Source organism: Bombina bombina, chromosome 2, assembly GCF_027579735.1.
Source record: "Bombina bombina isolate aBomBom1 chromosome 2, aBomBom1.pri, whole genome shotgun sequence".
Lineage (NCBI taxonomy): Eukaryota > Metazoa > Chordata > Amphibia > Anura > Bombinatoridae > Bombina > Bombina bombina.
This window is the reverse complement of record NC_069500.1, coordinates 299,480,498-299,494,981: the sequence shown is the minus strand read 5'-3', so window position 1 is coordinate 299,494,981 and position 14,484 is coordinate 299,480,498. Positions and strand designations below refer to the sequence as shown.

The window sequence follows — 14,484 nt, the reverse complement described above, 5'->3', positions numbered from 1 at the left end:
ATATTCAATACTCTCAGGGCTTGGCCTCAACTAGCAAAGGCCAGATTCATAAGATTCCAATCAGACAACATGACGACTGTTGCTTACATCAACCATCAAGGAGTTCCCTGGCGATGAGAGAAGTGACCAAAATCATAAAATGGGCGGAGGATCACTCCTGCCACCTATCTGCGATCCACATGCCAGGAGTGGAAAACTGGGAGGCGGATTATCTGAGTCGTCAGACATTCCATCCGGGGGAGTGGGAACTCCACCCGGAGATATTTGCCCAGTTGACTCAATTATGGGGCATTCCAGACATGGATCTGATGGCGTCTCGTCAGAACTTCAAGGTTCCTTGCTACGGGGCCAGATCCAGGGATCCCAAGGCGACTCTAGTAGATGCACTAGTAGCACCTTGGACCTTCAACCTAGCTTATGTATTTCCACCGTTTCCTCTCATTCCCAGGCTGGTAGCCAGGATCAAACAGGAGAGGGCCTCGGTGATCTTGATAGCTCCTGCGTGGCCACGCAGGACTTGGTATGCAGACCTGGTGAATATGTCATCGGTTCCACCATGGAAGCTACCTTTGAGACAGGACCTTCTTGTTCAGGGTCCATTCGAACATCCAAATCTGGTCTCCCTCCAGCTGACGGCTTGGAGATTGAACGCTTGATTCTATCAAAGCGTGGGTTTTCAGATTCTGTGATAGATACTCTGGTTCAGGCCAGAAGACCGGTAACTAGAAAGATTTACCATAAAATATGGAAAAGATATATCTGTTGGTGTGAATCCAAAGGGTTCCCATGGAATAAGATAAAAATTCCTAAGATTCTCTCCTTTCTACAAGAAGGTTTGGAGAAAGGATTATCTGCAAGTTCTCTAAGGGGACAGATCTCTGCTTTATCTGTCTTACTACACAAAAGACTGGCAGCTGTGCCAGATGTTCAAGCATTTGTTCAGGCTCTGGTTAGGATCAAGCCTGTTTACAGACCTTTGACTACTCCCTGGAGTCTAAATCTAGTTCTTTCAGTTCTTCAAGGGGTTCCGTTTGAACCTTTACATTCCATAGATATTAAGTTACTATCTTGGAAAGTTTTGTTTTTGGTTGCTATTTCTTCTGCTAGAAGAGTTTCAGAGTTATCTGCTTTGCAGTGTTCTCCGCCTTATCTGGTGTTCCATGCAGATAAGGTGGTTTTGCGTACTAAGCCTGGTTTTCTTCCAAAGGTTGTTTCTAACAAGAATATTAACCAGGAGATAGTTGTACCTTCTTTATGTCCGAATCCAGTTTCAAAGAAGGAACGTTTGTTACACAATTTGGACGTAGTCCGTGCTCTAAAATTCTATTTAGAGGCTACAAAAGATTTCAGACAAACATCTTCTTTGTTTGTTGTCTATTCTGGTAAACGGAGAGGTCAAAAAGCGACTTCTACCTCTCTTTCCTTTTGGCTTAAAAGCATCATCCGATTGGCTTACGAGACTGCCGGACGGCAGCCTCCTGAAAGAATCACAGCTCACTCCACTAGGGCTGTGGCTTCCACATGGGCCTTCAAGAACGAGGCTTCTGTTGACCAGATATGTAAGGCAGCGACTTGGTCTTCACTGCACACTTTTGCCAAATTTTACAAATTTGATACTTTTGCTTCTTCGGAGGCTATTTTTGGGAGAAAGGTTTTGCAAGCCTTGGTGCCTTCCGTTTAGGTAACCTGATTTGCTCCCTCCCTTCATCCGTGTCCTAAAGCTTTGGTATAGTTTCCCACAAGTAAGGATGACGCCGTGGACCGGACACACCAATGTTGGAGAAAACAGAATTTATGCTTACCTGATAAATTACTTTCTCCAACGGTGTGTCCGGTCCACGGCCCGCCCTGGTTTTTTTAATCAGGTCTGATGAATTATTTTCTCTAACTACAGTCACCACGGTACCATATGGTTTCTCCTATATTTATCCTCCTGTCCGTCGGTCGAATGACTGGGGTGGGCGGAGCCTAGGAGGGACTATATGGCCAGCTTTGCTGGGACTCTTTGCCATTTCCTGTTGGGGAAGAGATATTCCCACAAGTAAGGATGACGCCGTGGACCGGACACACCGTTGGAGAAAGTAATTTATCAGGTAAACATAAATTCTGTTTTCCTGTGTGTCTCCCTGCTCAACTATGTACCTTATGCTGAGTTTGTCTATAATCCTAGACAGGGCTTTGCACTACTGCTCTTCAGAGTGTTGAGGGGTTTGCAATTTACCAATGCCATACCCCAGGAAGTACTACTGAACTGTCTCCTAGATTCAAGCATTTATTGTGCTATTACTGAGTTGATAGCTGTCATGCTTCCAAAAATTAAATGCAGGCGCATGCACATGGCATAAGGAGATCCTTCACAGGCCTATATCACATCAAGGATATTGCTTAGAAGCAACCCTTATAAATGTCCTACAGAGAAATGTGGTGCATATGAATCCAAAGATTACTTTTCAAAGAATAGATTTTCAGAAACTCAGGACCCCTCTCCTGAAGCAGTGGTGGAGGATGTGTCCTTTAATTTCAGACTGTAGCATATTCATACATTATTACAGGAGTGCTTTGGAGTTGGATGATTCTCCAGCTGCTAACCACTTATTAAAAAGATTGATACATTCTTTAACCATATCCAAAACAGTCCTCTACCTATCAGGTAAGAATTAAACAAACCAGGTATTCCATTTGCCAAATTCAAGACCATGGGACATATTTATCAAGCTCCATATGGATCTTGAAGCCCCTTGTTTCTGGCGAGCCTTCAGGCTCCCCAGAAACACAAGTTATGATGCAGCGGTCTACAGACTGCTTCTCCATAACCTGTCTGCCTGCTCTGAGGCGGAGGACAGACATCGGCGGAAATCAACCAGATCTAATACGATCGGGTTGATTGATACCCCCTGCTGGCGGCGATTGGCCGCAAATCTGCAGGGGACGGCATTACACCAGCAGTTCACCAAAGAATGATGGTAGGTACCTTTTCAGCCTATCTTGGATATCAAAAAATTGAATACATTCCTCAAAGTTTCCACAAGAACACAGTACAGAAGCTGTTCTTCCCCTACTTTGCAGTCAAGGAGTTCTTTGGCAACTTGATTTGCCAACCATAACACCTCAGACTTGTGTGTACTTTTTTGTGCAAACATTGACTCGGTTACTATCAGCTTGTTTATATGTTGCCAGTGAAAATACAATAGATATGACTTTGTACTTTTAGTTTTTATTGACTTGTTTACACGTACCGTAGACTTGTACATACTGTAGTTGATCTTCATGTAGATATCTAAAATGTTTGATGCTTAACTGTCTGTACTGCTTGTGATTTAGCGTGAACAAGAAAATGCCATGGCGCGGCTGAGGAAGCAGCAGCAGGAGCTTGAACAAATGCGACTGCGCTATTTGGCAGCCGAAGAAAAAGATGTGGTGAAGACAGAACGCTTGGAACTAGAGGAAATCAGAAATGAACTTAACAAGTAGGTTTACTTTGTTATTAATAATACATGTTGCATTTTGATATTTTATGACTATAGTAAATTATGTGAATTAATAAATTATAAATCTAGCTTATATTATGCCCTATTTGGTATTATGCAAAGTGAGATTAATTTATTTTTATTTTAAACATAATGTTTTCTAAATAAAGTCCTATATTTGATTGTTTTATTTATGAAAAGCTGCCTTCTAATGCTCGTAGGGGCTGCATTTTTGTTTTGTTTGTTTTTTCCATGTATAATCCTATTAAGTATTTTTCTGTTCTTGTAGCAATTAATAGGCATCATTACATGAATTTCTCAGTTACAGTTAATAGGATCTGCACTAGAAAATAGAAATGAATAGATCAGTATTCCGCAAAATAAAAATATATCCATGAAGTAAAACTATAGCATTAAACTTGTGCAGCGCCAAAATAAAATGAAGTTTATCTGAATCTTTTGGAACGAATATTCCGGGACATTTGTGGGGTGATAGTGGCTAAGCCAACTACAGAAGTATGTACATAATAGCACTCATCACCATCATTACCACTGTGAAAATGAGTCAAATTGTTTCTGTTTAAGAAACAAAAACGGTTTCAAATGAGACAAAATTGAACCCTTATGTATGGGAACACATTAAGATAAAATCAAAACTTGATTAGTTACAATTAAGAATTGGGAAAGAACACAAATAAAATCAGTGTGAGAGATAAGATGATTAGCACCTGGGTGTATAGGTACTGTACTGGTATTGGTAGTTAATGGGCAGACACTACATTTAATGGTTAATATGTAACATAGTGTAACCTAACAGTGAGGGTAAGTGTGGGTTAATAGTTAAGGTAATACTGCAAAGATATTTCAAAGGGAAGTTCACTCTTGAAATGTGCACAATCCCATATGGTATTAAAGGGCAAATGTATCTCAACTTCCCAATTATGGGTTATATCAGATCTGGTTGTGTAAGCTTTCACATAAAGTTAGTCACTAAGTCATCATTTACATAGCACTATATTCAATAATCTGATTCCTTCGTAAACGTAGCAATGGAATATTGTGCTACTATTAGATGAGCAGTTTTTAATAACTGTAACAATTGTATCTAATTATTGTACATGTTGAGGAATTGATTAGATCATTATAAGCTATGTATATATACATGTGAAAGCAATGTACATATCGGTTGCATTTATTAAAGAGGAGATTAAAACTCCAATATCTCTGATGACTTGGCAGTATTATAAATAAAGTATAAATTGCTGTGTATCTTTCAGCGGCGTATATAAATATTAAGTCTATAATAGACTGTTTGTATAGATCGCCGGTGGTAACAAACAGCTGTATTTTATAAGTTCAATAAGTTTTGTGTTATTCTGCTGGGCAGCGTATATTCTGAATAGCCAGACTCTAACGCTGATAAGATTATCAGCACACCAATAAAACGGTGAGATTACTTTCAATAGATCTGTTTTCTCCAACATAGGTGTGTCCGGTCCACGGCGTCATCCTTACTTGTGGGATATTCTCTTCCCCAACAGGAAATGGCAAAGAGCCCAGCAAAGCTGGTCACATGATCCCTCCTAGGCTCCGCCTACCCCAGTCATTCTCTTTGCCGTTGTACAGGCAACATCTCCACGGAGATGGCTTAGAGTTTTTTAGTGTTTAACTGTAGTTTTTATTATTCAATCAAGAGTTTGTTATTTTAAAATAGTGCTGGTATGTACTATTTACTCAGAAACAGAAAAGAGATGAAGATTTCTGTTTGTATGAGGAAAATGATTTTAGCAACCGTCACTAAAATCCATGGCTGTTCCACACAGGACTGTTGAGAGCAATTAACTTCAGTTGGGGGAACAGTGAGCAGTCTCTTGCTGCTGGAGGTATGACACATTCTAACAAGACGATGTAATGCTGGAAGCTTTCATTTTCCCTATGGGATCCGGTAAGCCATGTTTATAAAGATCGTAAATAAGGGCTTCACAAGGGCTTATTAAGACTGTAGACTTTTTCTGGGCTAAATCGATTCATTATTAACACATATTTAGCCTTGAGGAATCATTTTATCTGGGTATTTTGATATAATAATATCGGCAGGCACTGTTTTAAACTCCTTATTATTTAGGGGCTTTCCCAAATCATAGGCAGAGCCTCATTTTCGCGCCGGTGTTGCGCACTTGTTTTTGAGAGGCATGACATGCAGTCGCATGTGAGAGGAGCTCTGATACTTAGAAAAGACTTTCTGAAGGCGTCATTTGGTATCGTATTCCCCTTTGGGCTTGGTTGGGTCTCAGCAAAGCAGATACCAGGGACTGTAAAGGGGTTAAAGTTAAAAACGGCTCCGGTTCCGTTATTTTAAGGGTTAAAGCTTCCAAATTTGGTGTGCAATACTTTTAAGGCTTTAAGACACTGTGGTGAAAATTTGGTGAACAATTCCTTCATGTTTTTTCGCAATTGCAGTAATAAAGTGTGTTCAGTTTAAAATTTAAAGTGACAGTAACGGTTTTATTTTAAAACGTTTTTTGTACTTTGTTATCAAGTTTATGCCTGTTTAACATGTCTGAACTACCAGATAGACTGTGTTCTGAATGTGGGGAAGCCAGAATTCCTATTCATTTAAATAAATGTGATTTATGTGACAATGACAATGATGCCCAAGATGATTCCTCAAGTGAGGGGAGTAAGCATGGTACTGCATCATTCCCTCCTTCGTCTACACGAGTCTTGCCCACTCAGGAGGCCCCTAGTACATCTAGCGCGCCAATACTCCTTACTATGCAACAATTAACGGCTGTAATGGATAATTCTGTCAAAAACATTTTAGCCAAAATGAACACTTACCAGCGTAAGCGTGACTGCTCTGTTTTAGATACTGAAGAGCATGACGACGCTGATAATAATGGTTCTGAAGGGCCCCTAACCCAGTCTGATGGGGCCAGGGAGGTTTTGTCTGAGGGAGAAATTACTGATTCAGGGAACATTTCTCAACAAGCTGAACCTGATGTGATTACGTTTAAATTTAAATTGGAACATCTCCGCATTCTGCTCAAGGAGGTATTATCCACTCTGGATGATTGTGACAAGTTGGTCATCCCAGAGAAACTATGTAAAATGGACAAGTTCCTAGAGGTCCCGGGACTCCCAGAAGCTTTTCCTATACCCAAGCGGGTGGCGGACATTGTTAATAAAGAATGGGAAAGGCCCGGTATTCCTTTCGTCCCTCCCCCCATATTTAAAAAATTGTTTCCTATGGTCGACCCCAGAAAGGACTTATGGCAGACAGTCCCCAAGGTCGAGGGAGCGGTTTCCACTTTAAACAAACGCACCACTATACCCATAGAGGATAGTTGTGCTTTTAAAGATCCTATGGATAAAAAATTAGAAGGTTTACTTAAAAAGATGTTTGTTCAGCAGGGTTACCTTCTACAACCTATTTCATGCATTGTCCCTGTAGCTACAGCCGCATGTTTCTGGTTCGATGAGCTGATAAAGGCGGTCGATAGTGATTCTCCTCCTTATGAGGAGATTATGGACAGAATCAATGCTCTCAAATTGGCTAATTCTTTCACCCTAGACGCCACTTTGCAATTGGCTAGGTTAGCGGCTAAGAATTCAGGGTTTGCTATTGTGGCGCGCAGAGCGCTTTGGTTGAAATCTTGGTCAGCTGATGCGTCTTCCAAGAACAAGCTACTTAACATTCCTTTCAAGGGGAAAACGCTGTTTGGCCCTGACTTGAAAGAGATTATCTCTGATATCACTGGGGGTAAGGGCCACGCCCTTCCTCAGGATCGGCTTTTCAAGGCAAAAAATAAACCTAATTTTCGTCCCTTTCGTAGAAACGGACCAGCCCAAAGTGCTACGTCCTCTAAGCAAGAGGGTAATACTTCTCAAGCCAAGCCAGCTTGGAGACCAATGCAAGGCTGGAACAAGGGAAAGCAGGCCAAGAAACCTGCCACTGCTACCAAGACAGCATGAAATGTTGGCCCCCGATCCGGGACCGGATCTGGTGGGGGGCAGACTCTCTCTCTTCGCTCAGGCTTGGGCAAGAGATGTTCTGGATCCTTGGGCGCTAGAAATAGTCTCCCAAGGTTATCTTCTGGAATTCAAGGGGCTTCCCCCAAGGGGGAGGTTCCACAGGTCTCAGTTGTCTTCAGACCACATAAAAAGACAGGCATTCTTACATTGTGTAGAAGACCTGTTAAAAATGGGAGTGATTCATCCTGTTCCATTAAGAGAACAAGGGATGGGGTTCTACTCCAATCTGTTCATAGTTCCCAAAAAAGAGGGAACGTTCAGACCAATCTTAGATCTCAAGATCTTAAACAAGTTTCTCAAGGTTCCATCGTTCAAGATGGAAACCATTCGAACTATTCTTCCTTCCATCCAGGAAGGTCAATTCATGACCACGGTGGATTTAAAGGATGCGTATCTACATATTCCTATCCACAAGGAACATCATCGGTTCCTAAGGTTCGCATTCCTGGACAAGCATTACCAGTTCGTGGCGCTTCCTTTCGGATTAGCCACTGCTCCAAGGATTTTCACAAAGGTACTAGGGTCCCTTCTAGCTGTGCTAAGACCAAGGGGCATTGCTGTAGTACCTTACTTGGACGACATTCTGATTCAAGCGTCGTCCCTTCCTCAAGCAAAGGCTCACACGGACATTGTCCTGGCCTTTCTCAGATCTCACGGATGGAAAGTGAACGTGGAAAAGAGTTCTCTATCTCCGTCAACAAGGGTTCCCTTCTTGGGAACAATAATAGACTCCTTAGAAATGAGGATTTTTCTGACAGAGGCCAGAAAAACAAAACTTCTAGACTCTTGTCGGATACTTCATTCCGTTCCTCTTCCTTCCATAGCGCAGTGCATGGAAGTGATCGGTTTGATGGTAGCGGCAATGGACATAGTTCCTTTTGCGCGCATTCATCTAAGACCATTACAACTGTGCATGCTCAGTCAGTGGAATGGGGACTATACAGACTTGTCTCCGAAGATACAAGTAAATCAGAGGACCAGAGACTCACTCCGTTGGTGGCTGTCCCTGGACAACCTGTCACAAGGGATGACATTCCGCAGACCGGAGTGGGTCATCGTCACGACCGACGCCAGTCTGATGGGCTGGGGCGCGGTCTGGGGATCCCTGAAAGCTCAGGGTCTTTGGTCTCGGGAAGAATCTCTTCTACCGATAAATATTCTGGAACTGAGAGCGATATTCAATGCTCTCAAGGCTTGGCCTCAGCTAGCGAGGGCCAAGTTCATACGGTTTCAATCAGACAACATGACAACTGTTGCGTACATCAACCATCAGGGGGGAACAAGGAGTTCCCTAGCGATGGAAGAAGTGACCAAAATCATTCTATGGGCGGAGTCTCACTCCTGCCACCTGTCTGCTATCCACATCCCAGGAGTGGAAAATTGGGAAGCGGATTTTCTGAGTCGTCAGACATTGCATCCGGGGGAGTGGGAACTCCATCCGGAAATCTTTGCCCAAGTCACTCAGCTGTGGGGCATTCCAGACATGGATCTGATGGCCTCTCGTCAGAACTTCAAAGTTCCTTGCTACGGGTCCAGATCCAGGGATCCCAAGGCGGCTCTAGTGGATGCACTAGTAGCACCTTGGACCTTCAAACTAGCTTATGTGTTCCCGCCGTTTCCTCTCATCCCCAGGCTGGTAGCCAGGATCAATCAGGAGAGGGCGTCGGTGATCTTGATAGCTCCTGCGTGGCCACGCAGGACTTGGTATGCAGATCTGGTGAATATGTCATCGGCTCCACCTTGGAAGCTACCTTTGAGACGAGACCTTCTTGTTCAGGGTCCGTTCGAACATCCGAATCTGGTTTCACTCCAGCTGACTGCTTGGAGATTGAACGCTTGATCTTATCGAAGCGAGGGTTCTCAGATTCTGTTATCGATACTCTTGTTCAGGCCAGAAAGCCTGTAACTAGAAAGATTTACCACAAAATTTGGAAAAAATATATCTGTTGGTGTGAATCTAAAGGATTCCCTTGGGACAAGGTTAAGATTCCTAAGATTCTATCCTTCCTTCAAGAAGGATTGGAAAAAGGATTATCTGCTAGTTCCCTGAAGGGACAGATTTCTGCCTTGTCTGTGTTACTTCACAAAAAGCTGGCAGCTGTGCCAGATGTTCAAGCCTTTGTTCAGGCTCTGGTTAGAATTAAGCCTGTTCACAAACCTTTGACTCCTCCTTGGAGTCTCAACTTAGTTCTTTCAGTTCTTCAGGGGGTTCCGTTTGAACCCCTACATTCCGTTGATATTAAGTTATTATCTTGGAAAGTTTTGTTTTTAGTTGCGATTTCTTCTGCTAGAAGAGTTTCAGAATTATCTGCTCTGCAGTGTTCTCCTCCTTATCTGGTGTTCCATGCAGATAAGGTGGTTTTACGTACTAAACCTGGTTTTCTTCCAAAAGTTGTTTCTAACAAAAACATTAACCAGGAGATTATCGTACCTTCTCTGTGTCCGAAACCAGTGTCAAAGAAGGAACGTTTGTTGCACAATCTGGATGTTGTTCGCGCTCTAAAATTCTATTTAGATGCTACAAAGGATTTTAGACAAACATCTTCCTTGTTTGTTGTTTATTCCGGTAAAAGGAGAGGTCAAAAAGCAACTTCTACCTCTCTCTCTTTTTGGATTAAAAGCATCATCAGATTGGCTTACGAGACTGCCGGACGGCAGCCTCCCGAAAGAATCACGGCTCATTCCACTAGGGCTGTGGCTTCCACATGGGCCTTCAAGAACGAGGCTTCTGTTGATCAGATATGTAGGGCAGCGACTTGGTCTTCACTGCACACTTTTACCAAATTTTACAAGTTTGATACTTTTGCTTCTTCTGAGGCTATTTTTGGGAGAAAGGTTTTGCAAGCCGTGGTGCCTTCCATTTAGGTGACCTGATTTGCTCCCTCCCTTCATCCGTGTCCTAAAGCTTTGGTATTGGTTCCCACAAGTAAGGATGACGCCGTGGACCGGACACACCTATGTTGGAGAAAACAGAATTTATGTTTACCTGATAAATTACTTTCTCCAACGGTGTGTCCGGTCCACGGCCCGCCCTGTTTTTTTTTAATCAGGTCTGATAATTTATTTTCTTTAACTACAGTCACCACGGTACCATATGGTTTCTCCTATGCAAATATTCCTCCTTAACGTCGGTCGAATGACTGGGGTAGGCGGAGCCTAGGAGGGATCATGTGACCAGCTTTGCTGGGCTCTTTGCCATTTCCTGTTGGGGAAGAGAATATCCCACAAGTAAGGATGACGCCGTGGACCGGACACACCGTTGGAGAAAGTAATTTATCAGGTAAACATAAATTCTGTTTTGTATTATACTACTTGCCAGTGTATTTTTTAAGTATGAGTCTAGCGTCGTGAGTATCAACACATCAACAAGAACAGTTAAATTACGTTATTGTAAGTAGAGACAAATCGAAAGCCAATTAATAATTAAAGTGCATATTAGCCCACAACATAGTTCAATACTAGTGCTATCTAATTTATCTACACGTGTTTAAAAACAAGGGTCCCAAACTCCTCTAGCTAACTACCTGACATGTCAGGGAGCTAGCTAGAGGATTATTTTTAATACCCTTATATCTACTACCTTTAGCTTTCTTAGCTTTGTAGCTATTTTTGCACTGCTCCCCATGCACATTTTACTTTTCCGTTTCTAATAAGATTTGGTTGAGAGATCTTGCCCACAGGAGGAGCTTGTGTAGTTTTACTTTGGCGCTGTGGATCCACACTGTTTACGTATTAACCCACACTTACCCTCACTGTTAGGTTACACTATGTTGCATATTAACCATTAATGTAGTGGCCATTATTTATGCACAAGTGTATCACCTATACTCTTCCCATTAACTACCAATACAAGTACAGTACCTATACACCCGGGTGGTAATCATCTTATCTCTCACACTTATTTTATTTGTGTTCTTTCCCAATTTTTAATTTTAACTAATAAAGTTTTGATTTTATCTTATTGTGTTCCCATACATAAGGGTTCAATTTTGCCTCACTTAAAAAAAAAAAAAATAATTGTTTCCAAAACAGAAATAATTTGACTCATTTTCACAGTGGTAATGATGGTGATGAGTGCTGTTATGTACATACTTCTGTAGTTGGCTTAGCCACTATCCTCCCACATATTCACTCTATGTACAGCACCCTACCCTAATCTTACAATATTATAGAATTATATTTGATTTTTAGGGTCACCATTTAGTAGTGCCATTCTCTATCTTCTCTTCTCTCCACATTCAGGGAAATTTGTATTTGTGTCCTCAAATTTTTGTTGGCTGCACTATTAACTATTTGTTTTATTTTAAACTATTTACCTTTAGTGCACTGGAGAGCTGTGCTAACCTGCTCCTCTACCTCACAGAACCCTGGCCGCACTATTAGCAGGCTTAGGGCGGCATTTCACAGGGCCTACACTAAGGGACCTTCTCCTTTAGAACAGGCCCTGGGAGCCGGCCTGCTAAGCCTTCTATTAGCGCTTCCGGGGAAGAAGAGGAGCAGTCTTGCATGGCTCTCCAGCACGCTAGACGTACGTATTTTACTCCATAAAGGTAATATAAAGCAAATAAATTGATGTCTAATTGCATCAGTATTTTTTTCATTTTCTTTAAATTTCATTGGCTTATTCATTCAGACATTCGTTTTGTTTCACCAAAGCAAATGCACATCTCTGTAGCATTATATTAAAGGTCTGATCAGTTTCTTTGTTAACCAGACACTTTAGATGTAAAGTGTTTTTAAATATAGTAATTTTTATCAAAGTAATAGTAGATATCTGTGACAAAAACCGTTTCCATAGTTTAAAAAAAGATAAATTTGCCTTAGCTTTAAAATGTTTAGATACACAATATGTGCAATGTTTGGAGTAATCTCTTACAGTTCAGAAACAGTCCTGTTATACTTAGCCCAACTATGATGTAAGAGATTGTCCAATTAAGTTGACTGATATATACAATTCTAGGGCAGAAAGAGCACCATATACAAACACTGTTTTCTTGCTCCTTAAAAAAATATTGTAACTAGCTTTCTCTATTGCTTGCCCATAAGTTGGAAAAAAATGTATCCACACAGGTTTGTGTTTGCACGTGTACAGAAATATAACATGTGCAGGAGGTGATTCATGGAAATTGGCATTTGGCAAAATTGATTTGATTTCTAGATATGTATGTATGTATTTTATGACATGGCTTGAGAGCTACACCATACAAATGTATTATCTTTTTAGGTTGAAACAACAAGAAGAAAGAAAACCGTTCCCTGACACACATGCTGGTGCTAATGAGAGGAAAGAGAACGCTAAGGCTAGATTACAAGATGACGGTCTGGATGATTATCTGTCTCGTCTGATAGAAGAGAGGGACACACTGTTAAGGACTGGAGTGTATACCCATGACGATCGCATTATAAGCGAACTGGACAGACAAATTAGAGAAGCCATGTCAAAAAGAAGCAGTAGATAATAGGTGTGTTAGTGTCATTCTCTAGTCTTTTGCAGTGCAGCATTAACAATATAGATCAATTTTGTGCCATTTGTTGTTAATTTTATATTTTTCTAAAATGTTATTTTAACTGTCACTTTTTGTATTGTAAATACTGAAAAGTTCTTATCAAATTTATATTCATAACAGATTTTATCTATTTTGCTTGTTTGTTGATCCATTTTTAATATCTTCTTAATGATTTGCATTTTCCCATAGATGCATATTTTCAATAAGCTATAGATGATGTATATAAAACATACTTCAAAACCAACCGAAATCCGCTACCTGTAATGTTTAGAGCTATTTTCTTATTTATTAAGAATTATAAAGTGGCTTCAACATAAACAAACCACACATTTGGAGGTCAAAATTCAACTTAAGTCAGCTACCCCTGGAGTCGGTGCAGGAATCGCTGTATAATTCTTAATAAATGATCAGATCACTCTTGAGTGCCTCATTTTTTTTATGAAGTTTACATTTTGGCTTCCAAAGCCTTGTTTGGAATTGCAGCACCTACTGGAATTTTAAGTCTGTGCTTTAATCTAAACACTGTTGATGTATGTAGCATTGTCATATAAATGTGTATTATAAATATACAATTCTGTATTACTTTGTACAGAGCATTCTATTGTAATTATGTGAATGATGTGAAATTAAATAAATACATTTAAAAAAAAGTTTAGAAATAAGTTTGACTCATTTTAGAGATGGGAGAGAGAAAGTTTCTGCCAACAATGTAACTTTTAATAAGCCTCTATTTTGATATTTTTGCTATTATAAAAATATTGTACATGAAATGAGTGACACTAAAATAAGAATGGTAACATGCTTTCCTTTATTAATGTATTCATTGCACACATTTATTTTGTTTGCCTTTTAATTGAAGCTGTTTAACCCATTATCGACCGACGCATCCTGTATGTCACACGGTCGTTACGGAGTTAAGTAGCGCTGTTTTGCCAACAGCAGCAAAGCTGCGCTAGTACTACATGCCTCACTTCCGCAGGCATGTAGATATAGGGGTGGTCTTGCCAACATCAGCAAGACCTGCACTATAAACAAGGCCAGGTAAGAGGTCATGTGAACCAGTTTTTCTCAACTTCGGTCCTCAAGTACCCCCAACAGGCCAGGATTTCATTATAGTTGAACCAGTGCAAAAGTTAAGTAATCATCTGATCAGTAACTATGGTTACTAAACCTGCTCTCATCCATCAGCTGATTATCTCACCTGTGCACTGGTTCAGCTATAATGAAAACCTGGCCTATTGGGGGTACTTGAAGATCATTAAGAAACCAATGATGTGAACAATGGCGGACATACCCTTTACATCAGCCATTGTTAAGGGGTTCAAAAGCAAAAAGGGACAGTGTATTGTAAAATTGGTTTCCCCTTAATTTGTTTTCAATGACTTATACCAGTTGCAGAATATGAAATGTATGGTGATTTCTCCTTTAGGAGATATACACAAAATATACAAAAGAAGTGAGTACACCGCTGTGCG

At 40.8% G+C, this 14,484-nt stretch overlaps 1 protein-coding gene across 1 annotated transcript in view; it reads left to right on the top strand.

Annotated features, from left to right (window-relative positions):
• The window catches only part of CEP120 (centrosomal protein 120), a 340,556-nt gene extending 326,897 nt beyond the window's left edge, over positions 1–13,659 (top strand). Inside the window, exons 19-20 of the mRNA XM_053701613.1 lie at positions 3,322–3,467; positions 12,727–13,659. Of these exons, the coding sequence (XP_053557588.1) occupies positions 3,322–3,467; positions 12,727–12,961 (381 nt within the window). The 3' untranslated portion in view covers positions 12,962–13,659. The remainder of the gene's footprint in view (positions 1–3,321; positions 3,468–12,726) is intronic.
• The last annotated feature ends 825 nt before the right edge of the window (positions 13,660–14,484 follow it).